Source organism: Dermacentor albipictus, chromosome 3 (assembly GCF_038994185.2).
Source record: "Dermacentor albipictus isolate Rhodes 1998 colony chromosome 3, USDA_Dalb.pri_finalv2, whole genome shotgun sequence".
Lineage (NCBI taxonomy): Eukaryota > Metazoa > Arthropoda > Arachnida > Ixodida > Ixodidae > Dermacentor > Dermacentor albipictus.
In genome coordinates this window covers 116,399,534-116,420,324 of record NC_091823.1, presented here as the reverse complement: position 1 = coordinate 116,420,324, position 20,791 = coordinate 116,399,534, and the positions used below count along the sequence as shown (strand labels likewise).

The window sequence follows — 20,791 nt, the reverse complement described above, 5'->3', positions numbered from 1 at the left end:
TCGTGCCTTATTTTTCCTGTTTCATGATCATCAGGCCGCATTGTTTTCCTTGTCTTTAGTCCTCTTTTCTTTTGTCTGCAGTCCTCTTATCTAGAGTCTACATTCTCTTCACATCTGATACTTTTATCATTTAATTGATCTCTACGTCAGATTTTTTTTGAATTTACTACTTGCTGGCCTCTAAAGTGTGCTTCCGTTGTCTCACTCTCGTGCTCTTCTCCCGTGCCAATGCAGAAACGTTGCAAACATGGGCTGCTTTGCGAGATACGGTGGACCAATTGACGACATCTCTCTTGTGTTGGGCGGATTCAATGGCACTAACTTCCATCTGGCCACTGCTTTGGTGATCACCATCCCTGTGACCAACTACAACGACGACGTGAAGAAGTACCCAGCGCTTGCCTGGGAGAAGGAGTGAGTACTGCACCTGTAATGTAGCAAAATGCCTGTGTGCTTAATGTGTAGCCAGCTGACAACAATCCTATTCTCTGCTACCTGGCGGTGGTTTTCATTTACACGAGTTGGGCTTGCTTTGGAGTGACGAGCTACTTGGTTTTTCAGGTTCATCAAGCTTATGAAGCGCTACAATAACTCGGAACTGATGACTGTTGCCTTCATGGCTGAGGTAAGGACAAAAACACCTTGACCATTCTCCTCAGCTCACCTCTTCATGTTTTTCCTCTCCCCCATAGCAAATGGCACACAGGGCGCGATTTTATTGCACTTGGCCTTTATACAGAACCTAGGCTTCTTCCAGCACATGTAGTGATAATATTTTCAATGTGAGGCCAGTGATGGTTTTATTTTAGCACGCTATATAGCACAATTGATCTTGATCAGGCCCTATATTTAAAGGTAAACTCTGGCACTTTTTTAACCATTTTAGAATGTGGTCACCTTCAAATGGAATTTGTAGTCCTGTCACTGGTGGGGTGGTTCAGTTTACTTAGAGACTCGTTAATAATTTTAAATAACCAATAAACAAGGTACTGAAACGAAAACGGGTAACTGCTTCGTGTGACGTCACAATGCGTCTATGAAGTTTGATCCTACAGTACCGTCGTGTGAACACACAGAACATGTGCTAAACACGCAGTACATGTCGTGCTAATGTCGAAACAGCGAAGCTGGCGATGATAACATAAGAGCATTTCCAGCTTTTTTGGACTAGATGGCAGGCATTTCAACGATGATATGAGGGCTGTAGGATCGCCGTTTGGTTTTGAACCGCCGCTACGCGAGGCAGCTGACATGCTCAAGCTCAATGCATTGTGCTGCGGCAAAAGGAAGAGGAGCACCGGTTATCACATTTGTAAAAATGATTATTTTCAGCCGTTGTCTTGTAGAAAAAGGAGCCAGCGTCGTTGTTCCTGAGCGTAGAGGCGGTGTAGTCCCTGACGTCGCGAATATGGGGTGGCCTGTATAAAGGCATACATTCGTGGGCACGAGTCGGGAGCATTCAACCAATCTTTCGAAGTCATTTTCAGGAAGACTAAATGTCTTGCAGTCATGCCGTTTAGCACAAATAATCAGTGCGAAAGAGAACGTATATTCAAAATTTTATTAAGGTCAGTTGACATAAAAAAAATTTTCCTGTGTTGCCCTCTATAGGGGTTCCTCTTTGTTCAAACTCTGCTTTATTCAAATAAATTTCTGATCCACATGCTTTCCCGCGTAGAGAAGTCAGTTTGTTTTGCTTGTGAAATGCCATTCATTTTGTCATGTTATATCGAAGGTAAAGAATAGAACCGCCAAAAGCACTTGTTAGAAATTTCACACTTACTGGGCATCTTGTGCCGAGTCTTCTGCCAAGCGATAACTTCGTAGCAATTGTTATACGGCGAGAAACGGTTACCGAATAAAATTCGCCATGCCATTAACACCAGGGGTGTGCGAATACTACTAGATTATTCGATTTCGAATCGAATAGTAAACCTACGAATAATTCAATTCGGGAATCGCATACCTGATGTTTGGTTTCTGGAATATTCGACTTTTAGAACATGGGTAACTTAGGGTAACATAGGGGTAACATAAGTAGCATAACTTAGGTAACTTAGGGGAATGACCTGGCTGCGGTCATTTCTTTGGCGCGTGCAGCGTTCCCACGGCATGCGATCTCTATCAGTACAAGGTTCATCCAGGTCGATGACACTGAATGAAAGCGTACTCGCCACAGGCCTCCCAATTTGAGAACTCTTTACCGTCGGCATGACGACCCCACGGAATGGCGCTGAGCAATACGGTGCGCAGTCCCCGCTTTTGTCAGTTGCACAGATTGGCGTTGTAATGAGGTATCGACAACCCACACAAACCGCCTACCGTAAAGATGGAAACACCGTCCCGTTTTCTGGAAGGAAATGGAAAGCAGCGCTTTTTAAGCAATAGAAGATGGCCATTAAGCACAGTATGGCCCATTGAGAACCCCATTGGTATTTAGGACAACTTTGCTATTTCTGCAGCTTCTGAGGGGAAAAAAAAGCACTTAATTCTGTTTGACAGATATTCTATTGATCAGAAATATTTTCCAGACCTTCGTATATGAACTGAGTCGTTATCAGTGCAATCATACTAATTTGGTATTCCCTTTAATAAAAGTAGAGCATAGTATGCATCTCAATTCATGGGTACCTAAATTACTGATAGCTAGCAAGATTCCTGTTAAGTAATGTGATTAGCCTTCTGAGCATGTCCAACACTGTGTTTTTTACACAAAATTTGGAAGCATATAAGTTTGTGTTAAATTTTCCGATATTCGATTTGGTATTTGGCTTTTTTTTTTCTTGATCCTATTCGATATTTGATTCAAAATCCACTATTCGGTATTCGCGCGTCCCTAATTCACATGTCACCATCTCTACAATGCTTAATTATCATATGACTTCAGGAGCTGACTCATTGTGCTTTGTTTTGTATTAGTTTATGGAATCTTTTAAACCAGTGCTAGCAGATAAGCTCACACCATAGGTTCAAACATGTCCACATTTCTCTTACTGCATGCTGCTACAAAGCACACATCTGTTCCCAACCTATTTGCTGCGTCTTACAAGCTGCTTCTGTGTTGCTTCTTCAGCGATCCATCGAAGATGAACTCGAACGGGGCAGTCATTCGGACGTCGTCACAGTTGGGATCAGCTATGTCATCATGTTTGCGTACATCGCAATTGCACTGGGTGACATCAACAGTTGCAGTAGACTTTTGGTAAGACGGCCTAAATTGTTTACTTGAGTGCACTTTTTTTTTTTGCATATTGTGGTGTGTGAAAGCCCGCTGTACAGTCGAACCTGACTATAGCGAGCACATTTACATTGAATTACCCCTTATGCCGAACAATTTCTAACACGGTTAAGTTACGATAAAAAGATACAGCTGGGTCGAACAAAAATAGCAGCCGCTACCGATATACCCAGAAGTTGGCTTAAGGCTTGAGAATGAGGACTGAGGAGAAGAGGTGAAGGTGTAATAATGTGCAAGAATGTCTTCTATGAATATGTAAAAGGAGAATGTATGTGTTGTGGCATAAAGCGAAGGTAATATTGTACACTGCTTTTTACCCTTCTTGTGTAAAGGACAGGGCATGAAATGTGCTCATGGTGATATTTTGAAACTTATAACTTTAGTGGATGATTTCCAAGAAGAACCTTAGGTATCATGACTTGGTTCTGTTTGCTTCCAAGATAAATGGACGTTCTTCAGTCTAGAGTCAGGAGCTCAATAACACCATAATTTTGTTTGCCCTTTGCAAAACATTTTTTTGTGATACTAGAATGTTTTAATTTGTATTATTATTTATCCCGGGTTGAGCATATATTTGCACTGTTTCGGCCCTCTTACAGATCGACTCAAAGATTTCCCTCGGCCTTGTGGGTGTGCTCATCGTGCTGCTCTCGGTGGTGGCCGCACTTGGCATCTTCAGCTTTTTCAACGTTGCTGCAACGCTCATCATTGTCGAAGTGATTCCCTTCCTCGTGCTTGCTGTCGGTGTTGACAACATCTTCATCCTGGTGCAGCAGTTTCAGGTGGGCATTCTGGAGTTGTCTGGTCCTGTCTTATTTCATGCCTGTTCGGAACGGCAGACGACGCTAGCGATCATCTCCCACCAAAAAGCAAAAAACCAATGTCTGTTACTTGGCCAAACACGTGAACATTGTGCTGCACACTTTTTTGACAGAGCCAGTCATTTGGGAATCTAAAAGAAAATAGCTGTATAAGTGTTGTAGTGCTTTATTTCAATGTGTGCATCCTCTGCCACCATATTATATTTCATTTCAGTGTGCTAAGGGCCTTCACTGGCTGTAAACAGACATGCAGAGAACTGCACATCCAGACGCAGTAGAAACTTGCTTCTGATTTCCCTGCTGGCAGGTTATTCCCTGTTATATCATGCGAAGCCTGGTCCATTTACCACTGATGTGTTCATGTGATATGTTCTCCAACTGTTGCGTTGACTGAGTCAGTTACTAGGTTATTGCTAAGGCAGCTGTTGAAATTGACTGACTTGTGATGGCTTTGGTGTTTTACCTGTGGGGACCCATCACTCACCCTTTTGTTTTCTCCCGGCTGTTGCAGCGCGATGAACGTCGCGAAGGAGAGACAACGGTGGAGCAAGTGGGCCGTCTGGTTGGAGAGGTGGCGCCCAGCATGATGCTGTCCAGCGTCTCCATGTCAGCCTGCTTCTTTATCGGTGCGCCCGATTCTGTACTCTGTGCCACTCCGCCGCTTTTCGTCTGGCTGTGTGTCTTCTCTTACTGAATGACCGGGCTGGATGACAGGAATTTCATGTCTCTAGGACGAATTGCAGTCTTGTTCGATGCAATAGGGAGCAGTGCAGGTTGTGTGGACAAACACGGAGACAATGGAAACTGTGAACCTCTTCTAGATGCTCTGTCATATCATACCATAAGTAATTGAAAAACTTGAGTACTCTGAAGACACTGTCAGATAGCTGAGCACATGGATCAGGCGTTTCTGGTTTCTTGACTCACAAGAAAAGGAAGCAGTATACATATGTGCGATAGATGTGTCGTTTCTCTGTGTTCTCAAGAAGGCTGACACTGTTTTCTGTCGTCTTTTACAGGTGCCTTGACAGAAACTCCCGCAGTGCGGATCTTTGCACTCTATGCTGGTGTCGCGCTGCTTATCAATTTCTTTTTGCAAATGACCTGCTTCCTCGCCTTGTTTACTATGGACACGCTGCGTCAAGAGGTGAGCATTCAAGGCCAGGCTTGCTGCTTTGTTGCCCTGAGCAGTTTGATGCGTTTAGCACGAAGTTTTGTGTAAACATATGATATAAATATTTCTGTCAAGTTTGCCAAGGCTCTTTTACACTGATAGCTTGTATAAACCAAGACAATTTGCTGCTCTTTATGCTACCATATTAAGCTGTAGACTTGTAAACATTACGACTGTACTGTGTAAGGCATAGAGATGACAAAACATACGCATTGAGAAGTGCCTTTTCGCCTTACTTTTACTACATTATTATATATAAAAAAGAAAGGTGCTCTGAATAGAAGGAGCAACACTCAAAATGACTCAAGTGTTGTGCCTTTTCATCGGCGTTATATTTATTACCTTTGAGGCTGTAAAGGTTTGCATGGATGCATATGATTTATACAATTGCATCACCTTAACATCACTCGGCAAGCAAACAGAGAGGCACCTGTATTGACACCACTGTTTTCACTGCGGTAGGGGCCATTGATCAAAACTCATTGTCCTCGTGATGTGATGAAAGGTGTGGGAACTTTTTTTTTCTTTAGCGTATTCTTCTCCTGTTGTGTTCACTGAGCAGATGCCACTGTGCATCTTCAGATTCACTGTGCACTGAGCAGATGCCACAGGAGGACAGCTTTGTGATTCATGAAAAACAATGGCCAACATTTTTCTCTGGCACTATGGCTTAGAACCTGATGTTGGTGGCAGTAGGGTTCTAAAGTTTTAAGCCATTATTCTTGTGTGTTGCTAATAGGACTGCATTCGTTTCTGCACTTTTTTTGCAGAGCAACCGCCTAGATCTATGCTTCTGTATAAAGGCTTCAAAGAAGAGCAGGCCTTCTGAGAACACTAGTCTGCTTTACAAGTTCTTCAAGACAGTCTATGCACCCTTCCTGCTCAGCGACTCCGTACGAGTGGTCGTGGTGAGTGCTGAAATCATTTTCCCTCTCTCTCTCTCTCTCTCTCTCTCTCTCTCTCTCTCTCTGTGTGTGTGTGCGTGTGCGTGTGTGCGTGTGCGTGTGTGTGTGTGTGTGTGTGTGTGTGTGTGTGTGTGTGTGTGTGTGTGTGTGTAACTGGTACAAATTTACATTTTACTTTACACAGGCTCTTGCGTATCGTACTGTCAACTGTGGTGGTGGGCAAAGGAGGTATCCAATGCATATTTATATTCGAGGGTGGATGCATTGGCTGTGACAAAATTTTTTTCTTTCTCGTTTCACTGTTGTACCTTCTATTTCCAAAAAATTCAGCGTGTATTTTTTATTCCTCAGGAGTTGCCAGAGAGCTTTAATTCTGTAGTGGTGTTTTGAAAAGTTAAGAATACTATAGCAGTAAGTGACATTGGGCTAAGTTGGTAGTTGGGCAAGTGTGGCTGCACACCAGACTTTTGCACATGCAAAGTCATCGGAAGATACCGGAAAGTATGTGCATGCCCGATTCTCAAAGCTTATGCCGTTCACAGAGGTGGCGCTGCATGGGTTAGCACGCCTTAAATTCCTTTCAAACAAAAACGAAATGGCATTCTTGGAAGGTGCCCCCTAGGTTCTCCGCTGAGGGGAGATGACATGTTTTCAAAAAAATTGTTTGGACGAGTCTCCTTCTGCCACCTTTAACCTTCGTGTTCATGTTCTTGTTTATTATTGGGGGGCGGGAGAGGCTGTGCTTACTTTGTTTTGCCCTGTTGCAATAAAAACAATGTTGTTAGTCGGTGCCTGTGTTGCCTATTTTCTGTCAGTCCTTTTTTTATTTCATCTTGCAGCACTGTTTCCCACTTCAAAAGTAAGGATACTGTACTGACAAATGATGTCACTGCTGTTTTTTGTCGTTGCTGTCATTGTTACTTCAATTTAGTATTATATTCACTTTGTACATTAGTATTAGCATTAGTGTTATATTTACCATTGTTTGTCAAAAGATCATGAAATGAATATGCCTCCTGTATTTCACTTCCAACAGTATATATACTTAAGTACTTTGGGTACACCTTGTGCAACTCTTGATCATGATTGCTTGTGTTAATGATGGTTTTTGTGTGTATGCATCATTTCTCAGATGGTGGCCTTTATTGGATGGCTGTGCTCCTCCATTGCTGTCATAAGCAAGATTGACGTTGGCCTTGACCAGGAGCTTGCTATGCCTCAGGTAAACATTGTTGGGCAGAAATTTTCTATGGTCACTGTAGCCTCATCATTATCATCGCCACCATCGTCCATCATTCCGCGTCACAATCACTGGTGCTACAGCCGCACATCTCTAGTAGTCGACTCGCATGCGATAAACTCTGAACGTTACCCTCATCCACTGGCCAGGCTGGACGCTGCTCAGCTCGCCACCCCTCCGCCTGCCGACTTTCCCTTTTCACCTTCTTAAATCCATGCAAGGACGGGGGCAAGCCACATCCGGCCCTGTCACATCGTCTTACAGTCATCTTGGTTCTTTCACTTCAGCAGGGCATGAATTGACCATCTTGGAGCTGAATATTTTTAAAGCAAAGCTTTCTTTGTAAAATCGATAGAATTTCGGTGCTGTTGTGAGTGGTTAGACTGGGTTACTGCGGAAGCCGATTTTCAGTGTTATTGCGTATTATTTCTTGTTACTGTGCGTTCTGTGTTACCGTAACGGTATTTTAAGAATTTTTGTGGTGTCCAACAGGTTCAGGTGCTGTGATCAGTGTGGGTGGTGGTCGTGGGTGTGGTGGTGGGACTTTGAAGAGGTGTGTGTTGGTGGTGAGAAGACAGGTGACGGAAGAAGAGGAAGATGGGCGGAGATGTAGCATAATGGGTTGGCAAGGTGGTGACATAAGGTGGTGACTGGAGGGTGTAGCTTGGCGCTGGTTGGCGTGATTTCCAATGGTACATGATATCCACATGATATTTTTTTTTCTCTCCTCTGAGATATACGTCTGCCAGTGTCAACTTTTTTTACTGGCACAATTCAGGAAGTCCACAATGCCTTATTTTGTTGTTTAATAAAAGGCTCTCGGTTATAAATAATATATGCAACAGTTTGCAAAACTGAGACTGTTGAAATTAATTGGAATTCAGTGTCACACAGTAAGTCCTAGTTGGTAAAGTGTGAGCATACTTTGTTTTTCTGCTCGAGATCTTTCAAGGACGTTTTGACTCTCTTGCATCCCCTGATGTGCGTTTTCTCCCGACGACTCTCACGTACTCCGATATTTATCTTCCCCACATTAGACCCGCTATGGGGAAAGTTGGTGTCGTAGTTAGCAGCTAGGACAAACAATGGTGCAGCCTGACTGTGCACTTGTCAGTGGACTTCTTGTCAGTGGACTTGTCAGTGGATCTGCTGAAGACTTGCTGTCTGGCTTCAGTGTGCAGCAGGGGCGAATCTGATCATTCAAAAGCACTTCCATTGACAGTACTGTACCTACATGCGACCTTAATATGGGCATAGGCAAGCATTCACTCGATAACCTTGCATGACGTGTCAAACTTCCCCGATTCCTCGTCATGTTTCCATGAAGGAACTACAGTTGAACAACTTTATAAACTAAATGCTTGGGGCCTCTGAAATCATTCATTATACAGGTCACTTCGTTTTAAAAGTTGTGCACGGCACAGCTCGCTGTAGCACTGGGACAGAAATATTGTTCCATTATGCAAGTGATTTCATAACGGTTGTCGAGGTGCTCGACTCTATTCCGTGTACGTATTTCAGCAAGTTGGCATTGTCTTATAAAAGGGGCAAGGAGGGCCCGTTTTGCGTGTTTGCACTCGACTGTGTTGTTTCCTTTGTTGCCATAAGCACTTCAGACCTCGACAAAGTTTTTATGGCAGGAACACTTGCCTAGTAAAGGTTGTGGTCTTTCATCGCACTGTTTCAGGATTCCTACCTGCAGCAGTATTTCGACTACCTCAAGAAGTATCTTCAAGTGGGGCCTCCCGTGTACTTCATGGTCACCGAGGGCTACGATTACACGGACGTCAAGAAACAGGCCAGGCTGTGCATCAACGAGCAAGTCTGCGACCAGGACTCTGTCGGAGCTAAGCTCAAGCAGCTGACCTTTCTGAGCAACAGGTGAGGCGGTCTTCCAGGTTACAGTCGTGGAGGTAGTCGTAAACACCGGGTCTTTTACAGCACTTATTCTGCAAGTGTACATGACAAGACAACGCTTGATAATCGCCGGAACTGTAGCTAAAATAGGGATGTTTAAATCATGTTGTATTCTTATGCACATACAGTGTCCTGCATTTTGCCAGTAGCCATTTTTTGACCAGATTATCACTGTTGGCAAGTCATTGCTTGTTGTAGTATGCACCAACTAAGCAGAGATTTTGTGCTGATGCTTTGCCCTGACAACCTGGCGTCTCTCTCTCTCTTCTTCCAGGACGTATGTGACGAGATTGCGGTCGTACTGGCTGGACCAGTACATCCTTTACATGCGGTCCTCGGATTGCTGCTTCGAAACCATCAAAAACCACGATTTTTGCTACTCCGACTACGGCACTGGTAAAGCCCATTTTTGTTTCGTTTGTAGCAGGCTAGGTGAATAGTTTCCCCACTTTTGCTATGTACGAGGCATTTTTATAAAGCTTGGCCCAGTGAGTCTTCATCGTGACTGATGATAATTTGACCGTCTTGTTTTTTTTTTAACAATGTTAACTTGTTTAACCCACCGTATGACAATTCCTTTTTTTTTATTTGAGTAAATATGAACGTAAATTTTCTCAAATGCATAAAATCTGTAGGGTAGAAAGTGAGAATTCAGGAGGAAGGGTGACATCACATGTCTTTTTTTTTTTGTTGTTCAGCTTCTATCGAGCTTTATTTTGCTTCTTGCTTCCAGCAAACGGAACGTGCCAGTCCTGCAGCGTGCCGAGATCTGAACCTTTTGCCGGGGAAGAATTTAGGCACCGGCTTTCCTGGTTCCTGAATGATGTGCCTAGTGCTAAGTGCTCTTCAGCGTGAGTCATCTGTATAGTACTACTGGTTTAAGCAAACACATAAGGCCCAGTAAAAGTAACTGAAACAAGGGTCACAATTCATCGATTTTTGCAGCCAAAGGTGTTATCGGTGAACACTTTTCGCACGCTAGTGTTTTATGACACGCTCAACCTCGCGCATGGTTATTTAAGCTGCATATATGCTGCAACCTTAAAGAGACATTTGTCAGTGTGTAGGTCAATTACAGTAAATGAATGTTAAGGTCTAAATGTTGTTACTGTGTTTACATGAACAAATATTGACCCGCTCTTTGGCAAAAGAAACAGATAGGGTCATGGTGCCCCGTTACAATCGTGTGCCAACTTTTCATGCATCTCGGGCATTGCGGAGAGGCCCAATTATTGGCCTGCTTGACAAGAAAGCAAAAGGCTGGACCTAAGTTGTAACACTTTATTTTATTGTCATGTACTCTATAGTGCTTCATCAACATGTTTTAATTAGCTTGGCTGACAGGTTTACTGTCTCCACGCTCTATTTTATAATTTCGAGATGGCTAGCTTGTTTCATGGCTGACTTGGCTTCTTCTCCTCCTCTCTCTCTTTTCTTTATTTGCACAGTGGTCGTGCCGAGCACGGAAAGTCGATCAACCATGTAAATGGGACCGTTACTGGTAAGTGGTCTTGCTTCTGTCTGTTGATCTTGAACCTGTTGACGTTGCATGTTCACCTTTAGGAATTCCCTGAGAAGTTTGTGCTATTGGGGAAAAAAATGTACATAATAGGTTTTGGAAACCTGGTTCCCGCTTCCTGAGTAACAGCATAGTAGCTCTGCTCTCTCAGTATAAAGACGTCCAAGAAATTTGGTGGCTGGAGCATAAAGGTTGGCCTAGCATTGTTGTCATTGAACTGGGTTAGTGACCAAATATTTCTACAACACAGCAGTCAGTCACGGAGGTGGGTATGACCGAGTAGACAAATTAGGTCATTACGGATGGTGGCACAAATGGACAGACCATGTCACATTTTCACTCTGACCCATCTTCTATGCTGTGTGTCATCGGTGCACCAGTGTCACATGGCCACTTTCAAAATTGATCGAGCCCTATCCATATAGAAATTCTCGACCGCATTTGGCTCCTTCCCGCAGCTTGTTCAGAAGAGGCAATCACGAACAAGAAATTCGATTGTGATCAAACGGGGGCCTTGGAGCACCCGTATAAGCCATAAACCAGCTTACCAGATCTCGGACATGGCACTTTTTGTTCCAAAATATCTGCCGTCGGGGTGGTATTGTTCTTTCTGCCTGCTAATCAAACTATATAATTGCTAGGGCCTCTTTTTACAGCTGGTTCTAGCTGTTCTTATCGACTTACTGTGTACGATACCCTATTTTGGATTCTGTGATGTCTGCAAGAGTGTTTAATTCAAGAATTAATTTACCATACAGGTGAGTTAACGTGCTGATCTGCCGGTCACATGGTTCCGCTGCTGTATGGGAGCTTAGTAGGTTTGGCTTCTGTAAACATTTGTGTTCTAGTTCATCTAGACTGTAAAATGCCTGCCACTGCAGTTGAGACAATAGAAAGAACCCGAACCTGTCAAACATAATTCAGTGCCCTTAAACTGCTTTCAGCTTTCAGTGTTCCTCATTAAACTGTGTAGTAGAGTACTAGGGTGAAGGGAAATTGGGTAATCTATTAACAGATCATGGGGAAATTGTGTGTTGGATGCAGTTGTAATTCAGTGTAGAGAGTTAATACAGTATGCTTCGTGGACTCCAAGACAGCTTCTGGGCCGAGCTTGTGTTTTCAGTGGCAGGCATCCGCAAGAGGCGTCTGGTTTCCTCTCTGAACGTGTGGCAACGTTGCTGTGCATTTCAGCTGCCTACTATTCAGCCTACCACCCCGTGCTGAAGACGTCGAAGGATTTCTACACGGCCCTGGAGTGGGCTCGACTAATATCCCACAACTTGACCGAGATGGTGCAAAAAGTCCAGCCAGAGTCTGAGGTGATCCCATACAGGTGAGTAAAACTCTTCTCTTGAGATGTGGAAGTGAATACGGCGTGTAAATAATGGGTGTGCATGCCACTTCGTGGGCATGCGCTTGTGTGTGAGCGCATCACGGCTTTTGTTTTTTTCCTTTTGTTGAGACCCAGGAAATTGCGGAGGGAGGGAAGCGCAGCATGATCTTGGTCGCACGAGTCACCTTGCCATTTGATCTGCTTTTGTTTCATGCTGTTTTATTTGGCATCGCACGTGCGCTCCGGCAATTGCCCTGCAGGGCTCAGCTGTTCACATTATCGTCTGGAAGTGTGACAGGCATATGTAGACAGGCAAGGGAGAAAGAGCACAAAGATAGAAACTGAGGTGAACTTGAGTCTAAATTAAAAAAACCTGCAACTTTGCTGCAGCAGCAGTGATACTAGTAGACTTGGTTGGTGGTACTCGGATCAAATGATGTTGCTGCCAGTCAGAGGGCATGATGGTAGGTTTTGGATAAACCACTGGGTATCGCAGTAGTTCTTCAATGGGGTACCTACATCGCATGTGTATGGTAATGATGGGCTTGCCGCACTAACCAGAATGCTCACGATGTAAGACTTGTAATCTTATACAGCAAGTGCGTCTTGTGCAGTAGTGAAGTCATATAGCTGATGACATGCATAAACCAATGAGAATGTGGCAAAAATAGGACCCATTAAGTATTGGTCATTTGCTTTAAAGGTTACATGCACTACCCAGAATGCAAAACAACAGTTGTGAGGCATTAAAGTCAATTTGAAAAGGTGGTGCCGTTCAAAATCCCAACTAATGCTTATTTATTGTTATTTTGAAAACTTGTTATATGTGTTGTATGAAGCCAATTCTTAGAAGTACTCGTAGTATGGCGAAAAATGCCAAATGAAAGCAGGTATTATCTGATGAGGTATTTGTGTGTGTCAGATAATTTAACGGGGGACAGCTATTGTTACGAAATGGCTGCTGCAGTCTTTTCTATCAATGCGCATATAATCAAGATAATCTGCAAGATAATATGCAAGATAATATGCAAGATAACCTACAAGATAATCAAAACCTCCCTCCTTCCCTCCCACCCACGCGCTGCAGCCTGGTGCACGTCTTCTACGAGCAGTACCTGACCATGTGGCCAGACACGTTCAAGAGCCTGGCATTATCGCTGGGCGCCATCTTTGTTGTCACCTTTGTGCTGCTGGGGCTGGACTTCATGTCGGCGCTGGTTGTCACCTTCACCATTGTCATGATCATTGTCAACCTGATGGGCCTCATGTACTGGTGGGACATCTCCCTCAATGCTGTGTCCCTCGTCAACCTGGTGGTGGTGAGTCCTTGTTCCGGCCCATCATGTATTTCCTGTTGAATGTCACATTTCATTGCTGGCTTTGTGTGCTTCTCGAGCAGAGCTTTCCTTGCCTCTTCCTTGGGGGGTAGCATTCTTAGTCATTTCCTTAGACACACACACACGCACACATACATTCAAAAGTCGGGCCAATAGGTATGTGCTTTCTGCTGTGTTGCCATGTAAACATGGGGGGCCGTTGGGTGTGTCCCTGAATAGACAGCTTGCTGCTGGCTGGCCTAGCTGACGAAATCAAATCACTGAATATGTGCCCATTCTTAGCCAATCCAATCCCCCGGAATGGGTGTGCCATAGGAGGAATGAAGGTTTAAACATATTTATAAACGTGTCTTACTTCTTTATGCCATGCACCACTCGTCAACATTCTTCCCTCAACACTGGCTTCATTCTCGTGATGCAGGCAGCCAAACCGAAGCAGGTTACGAAGTCTGTGCTTGTGTCAGCTGCTACTGCTGCTACCTCTCGAACAAGCTTTGCATCACTTAGATTCCAACATTGAGTTGGACCTGCAGGGATGTTTTTCACACCAACAGCTGTGTTCATGTAAAACAAAAACAAAAAAAAGCAAACAATGCTTGCAGTGGCTTATGTTGTGGAAACATGGAAGGACAGCTTGAATAGTTATCGCAAGAACACTCTCTGCATACAGGCATGCCCTAGTGAGGATGCAGTTCCCCGAGTGCTGTAGTGCGGGTGTACGAATAGTGATTTTTGAGACTGAATTGAATATGAATCGAATAATGCCAGAAGCGAATTGAATATAGAATGCATTTTGAATAGTTTTCAGATAATAATTAGCCGTATGCATAATTATTGTAAAATGATGTTCGCATCCTTGTAAGCTTTGTAGTTAGCCTTGTAAGTTTCTATCATTACATAGCACATTATGAACTGCTCTTCATAAAAATTGGAAAGGAAGCATCATGAGCAAACAAGTAGTTTCTTTGCATGCACAGAGCTCTTCAGAAAGTGCAAACGATCGCTGTGCAGGCCTGTAAAGTACGGCTACCGTAATGACATAGCCTTCTCCACTAGGCAAGTGCTCGTGTTTTATGTTCATACTATGCCCTCGAGGGCGCAAATTTGCCCTGCTGTTATGTTAGTGGGCACGTTAAAGATATCCTGGGGCTCAAATCAGAATGAACCTGCAGTCCCTATGGTGTGCCTCATAATGAAATCGTAGTTTTGGCTCGTAAATCCCCACAATCCAACGTCTATTTGGGTGCATTCGGCATTTTGAAATATTTGAAATTTATTTGAAAAATATTCGCATTTACAAATAGGGACTATTCGATTCTTTATTCAAAGGTTTCGAATACTATTCACGTACCCCTAACGTATAGTCTGTGACAGTTACAGAAATTCTGCTGAGGCTCCTTCTGCAGGCAAGGCACAGTATATATATGGGTTGCTCCGTGCTCAAATTAATAATTTGTTTATATAAAATAACAGTGTTTACTGCTTATGGTAGAATTGAAGCACAGTGCTTGACTTGAAGCGAGTGAACCTTAATAGTGGTCAGAGATATTTGCAGTGGTTGTGTGTGTAAAGCACTTGCAAGCAGCTTCTGGAAAACAGTGTGTGTGTTTCCAGAACGCGAAATTAAGATACGTATTAGCGAATCGGAATCGTCGGTGAATTGTAGTAACCGGTGATGCAGCAATGGGTACTGCGAATTTCCTCATTCATAGAATTTTTACCGGAGTTATAATCTTGACTGAAATTTGCTGTGATAGTCGATGAACTGTACTAGGTGGGGGGAATGACTTATACCCGTCGAGGGTTGTTGCATTTTGCCTATGGGGAAGCTCGTCTTGCCTGTCACACGCATGGTGGCCCTGTCTGACATAGAACCAGTGTGGCAGACGACAACAATTTTAGGTTCGGCATTGACGTTAGCCAAAAGCAAATACTGGAGCCTGTCTACAGTCGATTTTCTAACCAAAGACAGAGACACGCCGTCTCATCCACGTGATAAGCCGCTTGTAAGGTCTGCGATGATATGTAAAAATCTGTGCATTCTCTTAACAAAGAATCGCTCTCTTGTTCCATTTCCTTCTCGATTGCAGGGTGTGGGCATCTCCGTCGAGTTCTGCTCCCACCTGGTGCGGGTGTTTGCCTTCAGCGGTGCTCCTACTAGGGTAAAGCGGGCCCAGGACGCCCTCACCAAGATGGGAAGCTCGGTCAGTACCCTTGGCCTCTCGCTTGTCGTCTGCTATCGGTCTGTCTCCCTTTCCGTCCGTATGTGTTGCAACCGGACCTCCGCAGAAAATTTTCAGGAAAAAAAAACTAAACTTAAAGAGATGCAAAAAAGGAATTGCTGTGTCAGGTCTTCATTGCTACACTGCATTCCTGACATGCCAAGCAAGATTGACTTGCATAAAGCCAGTCTCGGAGAATTCAAAGTTTTGGTGGGCTCTCTTCCGTTTTCTTTGCATTTTGAAGGTGCTTGAACAATGAGCAAGGATTCTCTCAATTCATTGAAGCTTTTTTTTACTTTTCGGAGCAAGGGGCTGACTACCGTATTTACTCGCATAATGATCGCACTCGCGTAATGATCGCACCCCTGAATTTTGTCGTCAAAATTCGATTTTTTTTATTTCCCGTGTAATGATCGCACCCCGAACTTGCCGCAGCGATATGTGGTGTTCCAAGTCTAGCTAACAATGATCGCGCTTACCATCTGTCGAATGCTACGCGAACGACTCGCCTGCACGCACCAAACATTCTTAAGTGGATGCCTCATTTCATTACTTTCATCACTTTACGCACTTCCATGACAAAAAGAGGTACCACCAAACTTGCCTTTATTATGGGTAGGCTTTATAATCGTTGTGGTCAACAAAAACAAAAGATGCGCCTTTCGATTCTTTTCATCTGCACTCGTGAGCACGCAACAAATCGCGCGCGGCAATGATAGTAGCCACGTTTACACGGATACGTTAAAAGTGTACCCTATTTATACGCCGACGCTTGTAACACGGCTAAGATATTCGCCCACCCTTAGCGGAAACGTGCCGTGTTAGGAGAGTAGTGAAACCGGTGCCGCAGTTTCCGCAGCACACCGGCCATGCATTTCTGTCACTGGCAGCTAAGTGCGCCCATCTGTTTCTGTCCCCTCAAAGTGGACATGGCTACGTTATCGCCGCAAACTTGCCGATATTAACGATATTATTCATCACTGATACGGAAAAAACTGTTTGAATGCACGTAATGTACTCACGAGAAGAAAAAAAAATCGCGTTTGGCGCGTTCGGCTTGCTCCGCCGGCCGCCATTTTTGTTTTGGTGTCCCGCACCCGCATCCCGCAGCAAACGCGGGACGAAAAAAAAAAAATTTTTTTTCGTGGGAAATTTAACCCGCGTAATGATCGCACCCCTGAATTTGCGTCAATTTTTCTGGCGAAAAAAGTGCGATCATTATGCGAGTAAATACGGTAAATGTCCCAAGTGGGTTGACATACTTAGTGTGGTATGTAAAGAGGAGTTTTGGATACGCAGGACCCTTGCAGCTATACCGCTGGCTGGTTTCCACTCAGTTTTGCACACAGGCAGCATTTTGCATGGTAATGTAGTGTACCATGTTTGTGATCACTGCTCGCCTGTTTTGTTTACAGTATAGCCAAAGTGTGTGCTGTCTGTGGAGGCCCCAATATAAATTAGGCTGAGTTCTCTGCAACAGAGCTGTGGCACAATTTGTCACGGTTATGGCATAACATGGTTTTAGAGAAAAAGCTCTGCCACGCATGCTGCCTACAATGAACATTGAGAATGGTGTAAGAGTCTTTTGACATGCTTTCGTTAAGAGAGGCCTGCATGTACGCTACTGTGTGCTAAATACTGTAACTGGCGTTTCAAAACTTGGCCAGTTCTGAATATTTTCACAGTGGGAAATTGGCTCCCATTGTTGCCTTGTATTTTTTTTTATCCCATTATCACGGAAGCCTTTACCGGCCAATTCTGCATACAATATTAAAATCTTGGTTGACCAGGAAAGGTTTAGGTAACCTGGTCCTTGATTAAACCTAAACCCACAAAAACGACACACTGTCACAACAAACAAAAAGGCAGTAAATGTCATGGTTGCAGTGACGTCATTTTTAACATCGGTCTACGCTTCTTTTTTTTTTTTTTTCCTTTTGAACCAGAGGAAATGTAGGACAAATGTGCATCAAGGGAGCGAAACTGTAGAACTGCAAGAAGAATCTTATTTTGATGAGCACAGACGAGGATGTCGTTCAGGTGATGCTATATCCTGTCGAAGAAATTGATTTTTGACCCTCACTTGGCAGCGCTTCCTTCGAAGCTTTTATCGGCATTGACAGCCCTGTGATGAATCAGGAGCGACAGTGCGGTTCTCAGTGACCTTCACACATACTAAATGTGTTAAACATAGTCAGTATGATGACATGTCGATGCTGCTAAGCTGTTAAATTGCAATTGCATTGGCACAGTGCGAAACATAATGCATTCAGTTTTCAAGTTTAAATAGCAGCTGCGGGATCATGGATAATGTAGTATAAGGTTCCAGATTTGCAGTGCCTGGCTCGAACACTGATTGATTCACTCACCTTGGCTCTCCTTGTGTCTGAATCTTCCCTCGGTTTTACGACTACGTGGTAACGAGGGTCTAACTCTCTAAGCGCTCATGTGGCGTCTACAGAAGTCCATCTGTGCTTATTGTGTGCTTGTTAATATGTGCTTATTGTGCTTATTGGTGCTTGTTGTGCCATTTCAGATTCTGTCGGGCATCACGCTGACAGACTGTGGGATCCTGGTGCTAGCGTTTGCCAAGTCGCAGATCTTCCAGGTGTTCTACTTCCGCATGTACCTGGGGATCATCGCGTTTGGCACGCTGCACAGCCTCATCTTCCTGCCCGTGTTCCTCAGCATCCTGGGTCAGTGTGACAACTCTCTCTCTCTCTCTGCTGCTTCATTGCTCCCACGCCCTTGTACTCAGCATGAGGGCAGAGAGGCGGGAGGGGCGCATTCTTTCGCGATCACTCGTGGACGTACCATGCTTTCATGCAACGCAACAAAGGGCATTCCTCGATGCCGCAGTGTTTGAACTAATCACCTTGTCGGTGCACTGCAACAGGTGAAAACGATGGTAACATGGAGTGATTGCGTGGGCACTTTATTGTGTAATAAGTTATCATAAAAAGCTTTGCGCTGTAGCTTATTTAGCTCTATGTAGACTGCAAAGTGCCGATATCTATTCAAACAGCATCTACAATTACTGCAACTATTAAAAAAAATTAGGACACACTAACTTCTTCCACAATCACATGAAAATAATGTACATTTATAATTATGTTATACTAACAAAATTTGGCATACATACTCCTGAAGATATGTACAGTGCAGATACCTACTTGAAATTGCCATATCTCCAAGCAGTAGTTGCAAAAGTACAAGGTTATATTTGAGGGAATCGAGGAAAAAAAGTTTGTTGGAATGCTCTAATCTTTTTGCATAGTTTCAGTAATTGCACACCACTGTTTGGCTTGATATTGGCACTTAGGAATCTACAAAGAGCTAAATAATCTACAGCACAATGCTTTTTGTGAAAATTAAGTGCATAAGAAAGTGCCCACAAAGATGACTATATTTTGTCATTGTGCACCACATAATTCAGAAATTGTAATAGCTACACAAAAGGTAATGACATATTTGAAGTCTGCATAGAAAACTCTATAATTGGCTGAATTTTGAAACCTCTAGTACAAATAATAAAGAAAAGGTTGTTTCGAGGAGCGTCTCCCTCCATGGGTAAACAAAATCTGGCCCCCCTGAACCTTCAGTGAAGAACTTGTTATAAGTTAGTCTTGGTTGTTTTGTTTTTTTACTATTAAAATACATAAGTTGCGGTCATTTTGCTTAGACAGACTGTTCTGCTCGGCATTGTCTTTTCCATTCTTGTGCTCTTGCGGAACACATCTTGGTTGCATTGGCATGTGCACAGGCCTCTTTCAATGTCTTACAAGGTTATGTGGCGCTATCATGCATGCGACCAACGCTCGGGAGAAATACTAATCACTGATACTGATTCGTATAATGCTGATTAGTAATACTGATTAGTATCCGAGTAAGGAAACGAAGCAGCGGTGGCGTAGAGGTAGAACACCCGCCTCGCGTGCAAGAGGTCCGTGGTTCGAATCCCGGTGCCGGCAATTTTCCACCGGATTAAAAAAAAAAATCCGCGTGTTGATAAAATTGCATAAACAGGCCTGGAGTGTGGCCTGATCCCGGTGACCAGAACCGGTAACGCACTCCCTCACCAGAGCAGGATTGGCCACCCTGGTGCAGTACTTGGCCACAACCTCCTATATGAACAACACAATCAAACCCCGGCCCTCACTCCCCAACAGCTGCGAAGCAACTGACCACGGCGGCGGTCAGACCTGCGACGCTGCAGAGGGTGCTAAGAATCACTGGCTCCGGACAGGCCGCCATTGGAATATGAACCTGGCAACGTTTAACGCTAGAACGTTATCTAGTGAGGCGAGTCTAGCAGTGCTATTGGAGGAATTAGAGGGCAGTAAATGGGATATAATAGGGCTCAGTGAAGTTAGGAGGCCAAAAGAAGCATATACAGTGCTAAAAAGCGGGCACGTCCTGTGCTACCGGGGCTTAGCACAGAGAAGGAAACTAGGCGTCGGATTCCTGATTAATAAGAATATAGCTGGTAACATACAGGAATTCTATAGCATTAACGAGAGGGTGGCAGGTCTTGTTGTGAAACTTAATAAAAGGTACAAATTGAAGATTGTACAGGTCTATGCCCCTGCATCCAGTCATGATGACCAGGAAGTCGAAAGCTTCTATGAAGACGTGGAATCGGCGATGGGTAGAGTGAAAACTAAATACACTATACTAATGGGTGACTTTAATGCCAAGGTAGGCAAAAAGCAGGCTGGAGACAAGGCAGTGGGGGAATATGGCATAGGCACTAGGAATATCAGGGGGGAGTTATTAGTAGAGTTTGCGGAACAGAATAATATGAGGATAATGAATACCTTCTTCCGCAAGCGGGATAGCCGAAAGTGGACGTGGAGGGGCCCGAACGGCGAGACTAGAAATGAAATAGACTTCATACTCTGCGCTAACCCTGGCATCATACAAGATATGGACGTGCTCGGCAAGGTGCGCTGCAGTGACCACAGGATGGTAAGAACTCGAATTAGCCTAGACCTGAGAAGGGAACGGAAGAAACTGGTACAAAAGAAGCCGATCAATGAGTTAGCGGTAAGAGGGAAAATAGAGGAATTCCAGATCAAGCTTCAG

General features: G+C 44.0%; 1 protein-coding gene across 4 annotated transcripts in view; it reads left to right on the top strand.

Annotated features, from left to right (window-relative positions):
* LOC135915595 (NPC intracellular cholesterol transporter 1-like) overlaps window positions 1-20,791 on the top strand; it is a 135,038-nt gene that overhangs the window by 98,548 nt on the left and 15,699 nt on the right. For all 4 annotated transcript variants that reach the window (XM_065448711.2, XM_065448709.2, XM_065448712.2 and 1 more), the window contains 16 exons: window positions 235-414; window positions 562-625; window positions 3,074-3,202; window positions 3,838-4,020; window positions 4,571-4,685; window positions 5,079-5,206; window positions 6,004-6,141; window positions 7,271-7,360; window positions 9,066-9,259; window positions 9,570-9,691; window positions 10,029-10,146; window positions 10,744-10,796; window positions 12,006-12,147; window positions 13,235-13,466; window positions 15,575-15,688; window positions 18,243-18,402. In XM_065448711.2, the coding sequence (XP_065304783.2) occupies window positions 235-414; window positions 562-625; window positions 3,074-3,202; window positions 3,838-4,020; window positions 4,571-4,685; window positions 5,079-5,206; window positions 6,004-6,141; window positions 7,271-7,360; window positions 9,066-9,259; window positions 9,570-9,691; window positions 10,029-10,146; window positions 10,744-10,796; window positions 12,006-12,147; window positions 13,235-13,466; window positions 15,575-15,688; window positions 18,243-18,402 (2,162 nt within the window). The remainder of the gene's footprint in view (window positions 1-234; window positions 415-561; window positions 626-3,073; window positions 3,203-3,837; window positions 4,021-4,570; window positions 4,686-5,078; window positions 5,207-6,003; window positions 6,142-7,270; window positions 7,361-9,065; window positions 9,260-9,569; window positions 9,692-10,028; window positions 10,147-10,743; window positions 10,797-12,005; window positions 12,148-13,234; window positions 13,467-15,574; window positions 15,689-18,242; window positions 18,403-20,791) is intronic.